At 40.9% G+C, this 14642-nt stretch overlaps 1 protein-coding gene across 3 annotated transcripts in view; it reads left to right on the top strand.

Moving 5' to 3' along the window:
- The window catches only part of LOC126270867 (protein outspread), a 705494-nt gene that overhangs the window by 601774 nt on the left and 89078 nt on the right, over positions 1-14642 (top strand). For all 3 annotated transcript variants that reach the window (XM_049974105.1, XM_049974106.1, XM_049974107.1), the window contains exon 4: positions 13652-13840. In XM_049974105.1, the coding sequence (XP_049830062.1) occupies positions 13652-13840 (189 nt within the window). The remainder of the gene's footprint in view (positions 1-13651; positions 13841-14642) is intronic.

The raw sequence follows: 14642 nt of genomic DNA, 5'->3' as shown, positions 1-14642 counted from the left end.
ACAGACTGCTAATACGTACCAAAAAGTCATATTCTTTAATTTCGAGTGCAGCGCTTTAGTACTGTTTGTTTTGTACAGGGAAACACTGCACACCAAACTATTCTCGTCGGATATCCTTTCTTCCTTTTATTAAAAAAAAAGTCAACTTTCGTTCTGATAATAGCGTTCCTGTACTACAAGAACAGCCCAATAGGGCACCAGTTAACTTGCAGCTCTCGTATTCGATGGTAGTTGACGGACCATTCGAAACTATCTTCATGGTCGCTCGTAACCGTTTCTGAGAAATAGCAGGTTTATGCTGAAATAAATGTCACAACAGATTTCTTATTCGAGCGTCATCTTACCTGAGAAAACGCCGTATCTTTTCAGAGTCTTTGTTCGCGGAATCAGGCAATGAATCTTTCTCGTGGCACTTCTGCGGGTTACATCGTGCGTTCCACAACAATCGCTATTCTTCGTTTGCGAAGAAAGGCAAATAAAACGTAGTATGGCAATGTTCGTATTGGAAAATGAACCCATCAATCGGAACAGGCCGAAGCCCTCAGAAGGAGTTGTAATTTTACCCACTTATGCTCACGCGTACACAGAAGCGAAGTTTATTTGTTACGGTTTTTCTCTTGCATCTATGGTAAAGTCTGCCTCGTTCGTTCTCATTTCCTTGTAAAATAAAGATACCAAGAAACATCCAGAAATTAAGGCGTTTAACGTTTCTAAACTGGAAATTCTAAGAAAGCTTACCATAAATTAAAATAAGGGTCATCATCTTCTTCGAAACACGCGAGTTACCTCAACGACTTCCTGATTCACAGTGTCAGGGACAGAGAAGAATTGTGCTGCGTTTGTGCACGCGTATCATTTGTATATTGCAGGGCGCACTGGACGTTCTAGGGACGTCCATTAGCGGGTAGAAACTATCAAATTGTGAATCGGAACTGACTTAGTGAAGTCAGTTTATCCCATTCAGTTCCTGTTGGGTTGTCATCGAACTACCGGACTGGAAAGCTGGAATGCTGACTTTACTTAGCACCGAAGGAAGAGTAAAGAGTTTCTGCAAAACAGTGACACAGCAGAAGTCTCGGGAACCGGTGCTGATATTAATCTTCGCAGTCGTTATGTTTTGTCGATCTCGTTTCAGTGTGAAGAATGCCGCTCTACCGACAGCCGTAACTATGAGTTATCAGAAAGATACCATGTGCCTCTTTGGGTCCTAGGTGCTGTTAACATCCTTGAATGGTTCACACAGTTACAGTCACCGTATTCTTCTGCTAGCGCTCATCTCTGTGTACCATTACATATTCATCTGAGTGGCTTTGAGATGGGTCTCGTTGACTGTCGAGAACGAAAGCACAGTCAGATTTCAGAATAATTACGTATAAGCCATAATGAATGATCCAGTAAATTACATTTAATATGTAAGCAGGAAAAACGTTCCGTAAGTCTACCACACCTTGAAATCAGCGACGCAGGCCAAGAGTTCTGCGCATCTGTTCTGCGACCTTTCTTATAGCAAGGAGCGACCTGCACCTTTCTCCAGTAACATTGCGCGCGTCGTTGTTCGAGAGACCACGGGTCTTGTAAGTTTCCCTTATTTTCAGTTTTGCGCTAATTTGTTTGTGTCATCGCTGGACTGGATGGTAGATCATCGAGTTTATTGTGGTCAGTTAAAAATAGTTTTCAGAATGATTAAGTAATATTCCCAACCGTAACTCGGACTTGTTGTCTTAGTAGACTTGCTTCCGTCCACTGACGAATATCCAGATGAAAATCAGTTCCAAATCCAAACTGATGACCAGGCAAAATGTCGATAGTAACAACTATAAATCTTTTGCTCACTTTATTGTGTCGAAGATCTTGCTAAGGAATATCGCACTACCAGTACACGAGGGAAAGCGTGGGACTTCTTGAAGTCCCTGGGAGAAATATAAAGGAAGGTTATGAAGATAGCAGTCGTCATTTATTTCGGTGGATACAGTTTTTGAAGCTCAAATTTGGTTATGTTAATTACATCGTGGTTCAGATTCTACTGTACTACAGGCAACCTCTTAAGTTCTCCATCGTAACCAATCTAGTCCTGTCATTTTACTGACACCATAGCACCATGCCTCTTAGGCCGTGCGATGTTTGTACCGTGATGTTTTCAAACGGGTTACTCGTGGAATAAACAGATGCCAGCCACATTGTTCCATTGTTTGACGTTTGGCGTAACTTGTTTAGCGAGACGAGTGAGCTGACAGTGGAGTAGCGCCTGTGTGTACGAGGAGGTTGGTGGCTCCAGAGTTGTGCGCCATCTGGCGGTGGTAGCCGGCGCGAAGGTCACAGCGCCGAGCCGGGCGCATTCCTACACGCCCCCCCCCCCCCCTCTCCCCCCTCTCTTATCCCTCACCATTCCCAGGACCAAATTTCGGCCCACACGGCGGTCCTCTCGCCATCATTCGTAGCCCACACTGCTTCCATCTGCACTACAACATTTGCGACACGCACGTCTTTCTTAGCGCATCGTTATGAACTATTTTTGGGTTACCCGTTCGTAATACAATTGTTGCTTAACAGAACAAAATTAACAGTTTTAGCGGTCCTGGCCCTAGTTTGCATTGATGGAGGATTTTTCCCCCCACTCAAACTAGGTAAGGCGGTTGCTTCATGCTCACTGAATCTTTGTGTTGATCTGACGGATATTTCTTTGGCTGTACGAATTTGAAAGTAGTATTTGATTCCCGTATGTTGAGCTTATACAGTAGTGACGTCAGTAAAAAGACAGGGTTCCTGCAAAAGTAATAGTACAATGTCTGAAACACACACGTATCGAATTTGTTATGAAACTAGTAGGTACATATAAAGGCATAAACCCACTGTTTCTTACATAACTGGTAAAAAGACACTGACTCATTGTCCAGATGTGCATTGTTTGTATTTTGCGTAACCTCCCTTCTTACTAATTACTTAAAACATTCTAGTCGGTATTGATTTTATTAGGCTTTGTAATTCTTACCGCGAAATTGTTGCCCACTCTTCTCGTACCGCTCTTTTCATCTCTCTTACGGCCCCGAATTGCATTCCATTGCGATAAACACGCGTTGCAAGTATTCCCAATGGTTCTTCCTCGGGGTTCAAATCCAAGCTATGTGCACGCCAGAGCAAGACATCGACATCGACATCGATATCGGTATTTTAAAACCAGTTTTTGGTTGTAGCAGAAACATAAACGAATGCAGTATCTTGTTGAAACATAGACTTTCGGTCCCTAGGTCACCATACATTCTAATAAATTATGTCTCTAGCATCTCAGTGCACATGTTGAGAGTTCAGTCAGCTGTTCATCCAAGGAATGCGTGATTTACCTTTAGCGCAGAAGGCTGCCTAGATAATAACACTTCCACCATCATAATTTCTTCTCGTTCTTACCTGCTGCTCTGTTCTCAGCTCATGCCAGTAATACTGAAATCCATCCTGCTCATCTAAATTACACTTTCTCTCATTATTGAAGATCACTTTATCACATTCTGTAGTTCATGACACATGATTTTCAGCAAACTCCAATCTATCCTGTTTATGTTTGAAAGTTAGAGCAGGTTTCCGCAGTTGTTTCTCGAATACAATATATCATGTAACAAAATTTGTCGTACACATCTGACGTTTACTGGCGACTGTAAAGCAGCAGCAAGTTGAGAAGAACAATTGTTTGTAGTCCTTGCGTTGCACAGAAGTGACTGATTTCATGCCTCAGATAATTTTCCATTTTGCCCATACTTGCCGTTCTGTCCATAACCTGCGCCCTTTCTAACAGAATTATCATCCTACTTACACGGTTTAACTTCTTGGCGATTTGACGTTTAGAGAGTCCTATTTCCTTGTGACGCACTGTTTTTTACTTGGTTCATAGCACGCACCGTCACGAATGGGGTCTGTCTAATATCTGCATTAAAGAAACATAGCCGACTGCCTTTATACCTAGTTCCAGTATGTACCGTCTGAGTTGTTGATGACTTTATATATATATATATATATATATATATATATATATATATATATATATATATATATATATATATATATACTACTGACATAAGTTCGATACCGTTTTGACTGCATTTGTCGGTATACTGGATCTCATACTGTTGCATATACACTGTGTACAACTATTACAACCCACAATGTCAATTTTCCTACAGATATCCATGCCTTTATACTGATTTCAGCTACTGTAGTAGCTGTTGCCAGCAAACACGCTGCTTAGTGCCTCTGTTCGTTACAGGTTACTACGTTCATTCAGAGATGGAATGAGTGTATCGGTCTTCAACCTACCTTAATTTTTTCAGTCTTTGAATAGTTCCTTTATTATTCTGGGAAATCACATACGCTGTAACTCGCTGTGCACTTTATTGTTTTGTCCTGTGGACGAGCCTTATTGTTACTTTAACACTTCTGGTCTCTCCCGTAATGCAGCTTTCATACTTCAGGGGGTCATTTGGCTATTGCTTTGGTTGGGTACATAACAGAACGAGAGCGAAATGCAGCTGAGACTGCTAACGTATGACGTGCGTCATACATTTGTTTGAAAGGACGCGTGCAGTAACAAGTCAATTTCTTTACGAACAACTATCACTGGGTAACCTTTTGACATTATTCATAAATCTACACGTTTTTATTACACATACTTCGAAGCACAAGGGTCAGAGGGAACCTGCACTTCTTTTGCTCTGTCGTTGCTTACAGCATCGTAATGGACGAGGAGAACGAAGGTTGTCGGATTGTATTCGTCGTCGTTCTTGGTGTAGCTTACCGCTGAGTACCCGACACGATTGCCTCTGGTTCGCATAACCGATAACTTGGATAGCAGTCTTTAAGTTTATGAGGTACAGGCTTTATTTTAAACCGATTGCAAGACATAAAGTGTTACGCTGTGCTGTGAAAATGTGTGCTATCGTCTTCTTTCTCACAGTCAGTTGTAACTGTGATAACAGGGCATTTAAATCATAAGACAAATCGTTTACGCGACTATGTGGTGTTCTGTTTTCTTCCTCGCAGAAGGTTCTAACAGGACACTTTTATTTACTGCGTATTATGATTAGGATAATACGGAATCTGAATCGTCCGAAACGTCGTAATCCTACCAGTATGCAGATTAAAATCCAGATCCAGGTGCAGGAGAGGTCTGTCATAGCCTGTGTATCAGTGATCCCCACCGATTCAGGTCGAGAGAGAGAGAGAGAGAGAGAGAGAGAGAGAGAAAGAGAAAGAGAAAGGAGAGATATCACGACGTATATCTAGTTCCTAAGCGAGGGATTTCCGTGTTCGCTAGTACTGTATACATATAATAAGCAACTTTTTCTTTTACTGTCTTTCCAAGTGCTGCAGCTATAATGGTCAGTAGTGGGTTCACGTCGTCATTAGCGTTCTGCCCAAAGGCAGATTGTAACATGGTAACTCTCCATGCTCTCGAGTCTTCTGCCGTCCGCCTAATTTCCGTTTCCCTTTGTCATCTATCATGTTGTATCTCCTCCTTCCTCCCACACTTCCCTCAAAAACTGTCTGTTAACAATCACTCCCGCCCCCAATGAATGTCCCACCCAGTTCTTCTTCCTTTCTCTTACAACCTGCAGCAGTCTTCTCCACTCACCAACCTTTTCCAACACTTTCGTTACTCTCTCTCTTTCAATCCAGCTTATCCTCCACATCCATATCTCAAATACTTCTAGCAGTGTTGTTTTTTTTTCCATTCTGCGTCCATGTTTTTGCCTCATAATATATTGCCAGACTCCAAACAAAACACTTGCTTAGTCTTTTCTTCAGACATTTATCCAGTTTTCCACGTAATAATCTCCTTTCTGCTGAATGCCTTCTTTGCTATAGCAGTGCGAGTTTTCACCTCCTGATGACATCTCAACTCGTCAGTGAGTGTATTTCAAAGATATTGAAATGCTCTTGACTAGCCAGTAACAACATGCTCTCTACTAATATTTGCCAGTCTCCTTGGTTTGACGATTCCACTCTTTGTTTTTGCTGTCCTTATTCTCATCCCATATTCCGTACGATTTAATTCAGGTATTTCAGTATTTTACTTATAGTTTGTTCACTTTCTGCCACTAATACCATGTCATCAACACATCTTACACATTCTTTTCTCTTCCACCAATACACAATCTTTTTCCATCTGAGCCTTACGCAGTAATCTCTACCAGGTAAAAGTTGAACAACAAAGGGGACAGCCAACAACCTTGCCTAACGCCCCATCCAGTGCTGCTTCCCCCAGACATTACATTTCCAGTCCTTATTCTTTCTTTCTGTTGTAAATATAGATTCTGTATCAGTCTTCTCTTTTTCCAATCTACTCCTTTCCTCTTCAAAATACCCATCAGCTTGTTCCGTTGAACTCCACCGAAAGCTTTTTTCCCAAAAAAATAAAAACATAAATTTCTCTGCTTTTCTCTTATAAGTCTTAAGAGGGCAATAGCATCTCTTACTTCTTTTCCTCTTCTATATCAGAACAGCTCCTCCTCAATCCATCTATCGTTCTTGCCATTTAACCTTTATTCAGCACTCTTAGCAACACTAAGCTACATGAGAAATTAGGCTGAGTACTATGCCCTTCAGATTTCTTACTATTTCTCTTTTCCTTAATTGGTATGATTACTGTTCCAAGAAAGGTGCCTCTGTCGTATGTCTAGTTATAAGGTATACTATTTTCTCTCTTTCCGTGTTGAAGAAAGTGCAGAGAGGAAAAGCAAAGGAAAGATCAAACTTGGAGACACTCCAGGAGGTAGGCAAGGCTCCAGACTTGGAAGACAGGTTTATGGAAAAAAGTGTGTGTACAGTGCAGGTCAAAAACATTTTTTCCAGATGTACCACGCAGCGCTTCTCGATTAGAAGGCCGTAGTGTTTCCACAGAGTAGAAGTCTTTTTGTGGGTGTTTCCGCGGATGCTGATATAAATATCTTATATACAACATTCATCAGATTAGAAGTTAGTTTGGACACCACGGCACTTTGTCAGACGTGATCCTATTAGTTACATTGTGGTACTCTTCGCTTGTCTTTCTGCAATACCACAATCGACTAAACAAGTTTGTTACAATTCGACGTGAATCTGCTATTACAGGACAACTAATATTTTACAGCTACACAAAGTATTTTCCGATTTGTAAGGTGCGTTGTCAGCAATAAGAAATGGCCACCTAGGAGTGGTTCCAAACCATTTAGATCTAGTCAGTTTCGCAGTTCAGTGTCTACTAATAAATGAGTGTGCGGTCATTGACCGACATCTTTCAGTCGCTTTGGTGGTATTCTTAAATAAATCATAAGTCATATTTGTCATATATACGGCTGATTTTATGTATCATTCAACTATAGGTGGATTCACGTAGTTGTCGCTAGATACTTGCTAAAAGAGACTGAGTGTTATCCCCTTTTTAACGTTTTTTTTGAATCTATCGACATAGGAAATAAGTCATTAAGTATAGGAAGGTTTTCACAATCATTTCGAATTTCTTTGTAGCTACTCTCACGTTTTAATATTATAAACACAACTGGATAAATAATAACCTGAAAGGCTTGCAGACTGTTTTGGTTGGTGGACAGTTTGAAATTACCCAACGTGGCCGGACCTGTCATGCCCCCGAGGGCAAAGCCGCACAGGCGATTCTGCCCTCGCACACCCCTCACCGTAAAACTACCTTAATTCTGCAATTTTTTGTATGTAGATTTGGAAGAATTTTCAATTTTGTAAGTAAGTTTAATAAAAATGAAGCAGTATTAAAATATTACTTAAATATGTTGATGAAAAGTACTGTATACGACAAATTAAATGTATCATCCTGACAAACTTTCTAGAAAAATTGAAAGTAAAACAAAATCCATATCGTATTATATATGGCAGCTAATGCATATTGGTTTTGGTGTGATTTATAGTAAATATCATACTCTATTTACTACTCATAAATTATTAATAGTACATAAATTATTAATCAGAAGTAAAATAAAGATCTAAACTTAAGAGTTGAAAAAATATCCTTTTCCATAAATTACTATTTTATTGTAACTAGCGGAAAAATGCTCCTATAGGAACAGAAAGAGGCGAATATGCTCTTGTTTAAAAGACTCTTACTGAAAAGTGGAGTACCAGCTGTCCCATTGTACCTTCCTCAGCACCCATAATTTTTTCCCAAAAAATTCTGGCATGGGAACGTATTCGCACTCCCTTTAATAAGCCAACTCTCCTCTCACAAGCTCCGCTAACTCTGACTCGCTCACACCGCTAGTGTATCCACCTCCATTTGCCCATTGTCACTCACTCATTCAGCCCAACTCACTGTCATTGTTTCCTGCGTTACAGCCACAGAGTCCTCCGTTCTGTACTACTACTACTACTACTACTACCACCACCACCACCTCCACAACAACAGTCTCTCTCTCTCTCTCTCTCTCTCTCTCTCTCTCTCTCTCTCTCTCTCTCTCTCTCTCTCTCCACTGTTATCTCATTCATTCCTACTGCAGCTCTCTCTTCTCACTGTCACCATCTCTCAGTGACTGTCATAGACTCTGTCTCTCATTATCACTAGCTCTCAACCACTTCTATTTTCTCCTTCTCTTCATTCCTCTGCCACTCGCACTCTCTCCTTCACTCTTTTTCTAGCACTGTTCTGTCTATGCAAACTATGTTCCCCTGTCACTGTGTCCCGTTTGTCTCACACCGCGAGTGTCTTCTGTTCTCTTTCTACACCACAGCCACTGTCTTATTATCTTTCAGTATTTATTACCTTTCCGTCTTACCCACTACAGTCTCTTCCCCTCTCTCAGAATAAAAAGCACGAATATGTTCGGGCGCCACAATTATTTGGAAAATTTTAAAAGTGCTAAGGAAGGTAAAATGAGGCAACTTTTAAACACAAATATAGGCTGTTTCTTTTTTTTGTGTTCCAATAGGATCATTTTCCGACGGTTCCCTTCTTTTCCCTGCCACAGCAGGGCACGTCATTAATATGAAAAGAACTTTATGGATCACTAAGATTTTGATGGTTTACTTATGTGAAACTGAAATAACACAAAACCAATTTTACACCTCAGACCGGATTTTATATGCACAAAAATTTTGCATATGATTCAGTACTACATGGGGTTCCTAGTACCCTTCTGTTGATAATGGAGTCACTTTACAGCACCTCTCTCCGTGCAACTTCACTTCATGAACTATGTTTTCGCCTCACACCGGACTGCGTGCATATTTTACGTGTACGGGAAGGGTACTTTGAACCTCTGTACCTCGGAAACGGATGAAGATACCGATAAAATTTTAAAGATTGTTCGATCACGGGATCTTAGGACTATATCGTAAAAATTGGAATTCGCAGCTCGATGGACCTTTTTTGGATTTTCTAAGGAACCGCCCATGAACTAATCGTGCCTCTATAATGCCCCTAAGGCCCCCATAGACTACATCAAGTGCAAAAAGATCCAACCGGGGTCCTCCATTTGCCTAAGCAGGAGGAAGTGTGTAATATTCATACTTTGATCGTGTACTGCAGGTTAGTGACACACGACCTTTCCGTTGAGTATTAAAACGAAGGCGGGAGTAGCCGAGCGGTTCTAGGCGCTACAGTCTGGAACTGCGTGCGACCGCTACGGTCGCAGGTTCGAATCCTGCCTCGGGCATGGATGTGTGTGACGTCCTTAGGTTAATTAGGTTTAAGTAGTTCTAAGTTCTAGGGAATTGATGACCTCAGATGTTAAGTCCCATAGTGCTCAGAGCCATTTGAGCCATTTTTGGTATAAAAATGGTCCCTAGCCCAAGGACTATCCGAAACACTTTACCCCACCTTTCTATCAGCGGAAGAACCCCGTTTTTATGCGCGACGTTTCAGAACATACGAGGTAACGCATGCTACCGACTTTACTTAGCAGAGTCATATTCTATCGATGGGATTGCAAAATTTGACAGCCAGCTTTCATCTACGTTCGATCTGAAGTAGTTTATCGTCCTTAATTCGCTGAAATTGTTCACATTATAGATGTCGTCATAGTTACATCGTTATTTGAAGAATGTGTTACACCCACTTTCAACAAAGAAATGGGAAGTCGTGTGAATGCTCTTCAGTATCTCTTTCACCAGGAACTTGAAAGCAGCTATTTCGTTAACTAACTCCGCTGATCGATAACTCTGCACATTTTTCAAGATAAGGTACAGAGCTTTCATTTAAGGCGTATCTTCACAGAAAATTAAAGTCAGGCGAAATGGTTTCGTGTATGAGGGATCAGTTTTTCCGTTACGCTTGTTAGTCTATCGCGAACTTTGAACTACTCTAGCTCAAACAGTTTCTAAACACATATCAGTTGTGCCTCGTTGCATCCATCTCTCAGGTCATTCTTTTCATCTTTTGTCAACCTTATAACGCAAAAACTGTCTTTTACTCATATAGGCTCACAATCATCTTTGGCTTTGGTTGTCTGTTTCTGCATTACTCCTGCACGTAGCTGTTAAAAAACAAAGTATCAGACTCTATGACACTTCAATGGTAACACTCTTTTCTTGCAGCGACTAGTTAATACAGTCCAAATTTATTAATACATGAGACCACATTTCTAAAGGCAGACGCATTGGAATTCAGTTTCCGTCAGAAGTTGCTTATTCAGTGGCCCATTTTGTCTCTGTTGGTCGTACAGTGAAGTGGCAAAAGTCAGTGGACACCTCCTAATATTATGTTGGACCTTCTTTTACCCACTGTAGTGAAGCAACACGACAAAAACATTGAAGCAACTCCACGGGGCATGCATTCAATAAGTCGTTCGAAGTCCCCTGCAGAAATATTGTGCCATGGTGCCTACATAGCCGTCCATAATTCCGAAAGTGTTGTCGCTACAGGATTTTGTGCACGAATTGACCTTTCCATTAACTTATGCCCCATAAATGTTCGATGAGATTCATGTTGAGCGATCTGGGTAGCCATATCATTCGCTCGAATTGTCCAGAATGTTCTTCAAACCAGTCGTGAGCAATTGTGGCCCGGTGGCATGACATCGTTGTTGGGGAATATGAAGTCTATGAACGGTTGCAAATGGTCTTTATGTAACGGAACATAACCATTTCCAGTCAGTGTTCAGTTCAGTTGGACAAGAGGACCCAATCCATTCCGTGTAAACACAGACCACACGATTATGGAGCCACCACCAACTTGTACATTCTCTTGTTGACAACTTGCGACAATGGCTTCGTATGGTCTGTGCCACATTCGAACCCATAGGCTCTTAGTAACAGAAATCGGGAGACATCTGAGTAAACGATGCTTTTGCAGTCGTATAGGGGACAACCGATATGGTCATTAGCGCAGGAGTGGAGCTGTAGGCGGTGTCGTGCTGTTACTAGACACTCGCGTCGGTCGTCTGCTGCCACAGTTCCCTGCACTATTCTGACGGATAAGTTCGTCGTACGTCCCAGATTGATTCCTGCGGATATTTCATGCAATGTTACTTGTGTATTGGCAATGACAACCCTCCGCAAACTCCGCTGCTCTCGGTCGTTAAGTAAAGGCCGTTGCCATTGCGTTGTCCGTGGTGAGGGGTGATGTCTAGAATTTGTTATTCTTGGCACACTCTTGACACCGTGGATTTCGGAATATAGAATTCCCTAGTGATTTCCGAAGCGGAATATCCCGTAAGTCTAGCTCCAAATACCATTTCGAATTCTAAATTTGTTAATTCCGGTCGTGCGGCCATAATCACATCGGAAACCTTGTCACAAGAATCACACGAGTACAAATGACCGCTTCGACAATGCCTTATACCTCGTGTACGCGACACTACCGCCATCTGTATCTGTGCATATCACTATCCCATGACACTTGCCTTCAGTGTAATACACGACACCTTGTGTACATATGCTAAGTTCTAAAGAGCTGCCTCAACATATGTCCTAGAAGACCATCTTGTAAAGCAGCGTCTCTTGAGTTGTTTTAAGACAATCGACTAAACAATCCACCTCCAAATAGAGCTGCTTAAGTAGTTGAGAAACTGAAATCACTTTGAGAACAAAGTTTTTCGCAACGGCACTATTGTATAAAACGTTCTCGAAAACGCGAATGTTTTGTATAAATTGAATCACTTTACCGCCCACAACAAAAAGTTATCATGAGCACTGACAGTTTCTGTAGACGCCCGTGCACCTGACAAGATACAAACGGTAACGCTGTGGGTACGCAACTTTGCGCATCTGTTTCTTTCCTTTCGCATTTTTCTCCCACCATCCTTTAAACCGTCGTCACATTGCTTTTTACCACGTTCGAAGATGGGACTGCTAGCTTTGTGAATATCGTGTTTACTGAATTGTGAAGGCAAGGGTGTAGAGTATACAGACAATCACTGCGAAAATAAAGAAGGCACAATTTCTCCCTCTTAGACACCAGTTAGCTTGCTACGGTAGACGTCACGTACTATCATGAATCAACTTCGCACTCTCACTTGTTTGTGGGTTCCGTAGTTAAAGCCGCGAGGATAATCGGAAATCATTGGGGTGATTATTGATTCTTATATTAATTTATTCTGTGCATTATACGTTCCATAATTGTGTGTACTATACAACAAACCCAACAACAACAATAATAATAATGTCACTGAGGTAGTAGATTTTGGAGTGGAATTTAAAACTTGCGAGATTGTTGTTATAGGTTGTCTAGAAGCAGTATGCGCGTTTCTCCTCTTCTTGCTAGGATGAGTACAAGTGAATTCGTCGTGAAACTGTAGAATCCTAAATGTTGCCAAACACGAAGATCGACATTTTCTAACAGCCTGTTGTTGCAGTATGCCATTTGTACAGAAAAGGTGTAGTTTGTTTTACCACTTACGTTATGAGGGGCTATAGACGATTAGATGTTACGTGATATAATTTTACTAATTTTCGTACACTGTTATGTGCATGAGCATTTCAACTAATTTTTGTAATATCATTTTACTTTGTATCTTTAAGAGTTCCACGAATACCTGACTAAAACTTTGTGTTGGTACCGATGATAAGTTACCACCTTCTTTTAGCAAGTACGTAGTCACTCTCCCGCATACGTGAGTAGCGCCAGAACTTTCCAAATGTTAACATAGAACATGTTTTGTTCAAACCAACTGTCGGTTTGATAGCCGCCTTTCTACCAGTGAGGAAACAATATGCGAAGTTGATATATCCAACATAGGAATCCTCCATGGACGTCATTTCCATCCTCACAGTCAATATTTTCTTTCTTTTGTTTCTTAGGCCAGAATCGGTAAAATGTTTGAAGATATCAGTATTTCTGCTAATGAGCTTAACTTAAATATAAAAAAGTCTACAGAAAACATTTCTGTGTGGTGTGCAACGTTATTTTGTTAAGTCAAAGGCTCAGACTTTGCTGGTGGCTGTTGCTGCTGAGCAGTGTTAGTTTTGAAAATTAGTTAATTGGACAGTCTCTTATTCTTGATTTTTGTGTTGCAGTTTAGCATGTCTGTTGCAGTGTAGCATGTCAGAATTCAATTGATTCATTTACCTGAAGGGTTTTTTTTCTCCAGTCACGTGACTTCATTCAAAGCAGTCCCTCAAATTTTCAAAATTACAGAACGATAAACATGCAATATTCAACAACATGATCTAGATGTTTGTCTTACATAATTAATGTTGACACTATTTGTTACTTATGTTGCAGCCCGACACAGTACCCCAGGCAAGCATTGATATGAACAAGGTGCTGGAAGTGGCAGATGCTGAGAAAGTGACGGGGAATGCATTTAGTCTAGCAATCACAGCACCTGATGGCGTTCATTTCGTCAAAGGCACCAGCCGTGAAGAATGCCGTTGGTGGGCAGATGGACTGTCAGTTTACCCAAGATCCAAGGCATGTACATCTAGAGATATTAAATTTTATGCAAATGTATTAGTATGGATATACCTACTTCTAGAACCGTATTTAGATATAGGCCTATATAACTAGCCTATTGCAGTTATGTTGTATACATGGAAGAACCCTGGAGGTACTAGAAGGTTTCAGCTCGATTATATAATGGTAAGACAGAGATTTAGCAACCAGGTTTTAAATTGTAAGACATTCCTAGGGGCAGATGTGGACTATGACCACAATCTATTGGTTGTGAACTGTAGATTAAAACTGAAGAAACTGCAAAAAGGTGGGAATTTAAGGAGATGGCACCTGGATAAACTGAAAGAACCAGAGGTTGTACAGAGTTTCCGGGAGAGCATAAGGGAACAATTTATAGGAATGGGGGAAATAAATACAGTAGAAGAAGAACGGGTAGCTTTGAGGAATGATATAGTGAAGGCAGCAGAGCATCAAGTAGGTAAAAAGATAAGGGCTAGTAGAAATCCTTGGGTAACAGAAGAGATAGTAAATTTAATTGATGAAAGGAGAAAATACAAAAATGCAGTAAATGAAGCAGGCAAAAAGGAATACAAACGCCTCAAAAATGAGATCAACAGGAAGTGCAAAATAGCTAATCAGGGTTGGCTAGAGGACAAATGTAAGGATGTAGAGGCTTATCTCACGAGGGTTAAGATAGATCCAGGAAAATTAGAGACCTTTGGAGAAAAGAGAACCACTTGCATGAACATAAAGAGCTCAGATGGAAACCCAGTTCTAAGCAAAGAATAGGAAAGCAGAAAGGTGGAGGGAGTATATAGAG

This window comes from Schistocerca gregaria, chromosome 1 (genome assembly GCF_023897955.1).
Source record: "Schistocerca gregaria isolate iqSchGreg1 chromosome 1, iqSchGreg1.2, whole genome shotgun sequence".
Lineage (NCBI taxonomy): Eukaryota > Metazoa > Arthropoda > Insecta > Orthoptera > Acrididae > Schistocerca > Schistocerca gregaria.
Note: the sequence above shows the minus strand (reverse complement) of the source record. Positions and strands in the feature narration are given on the sequence as shown.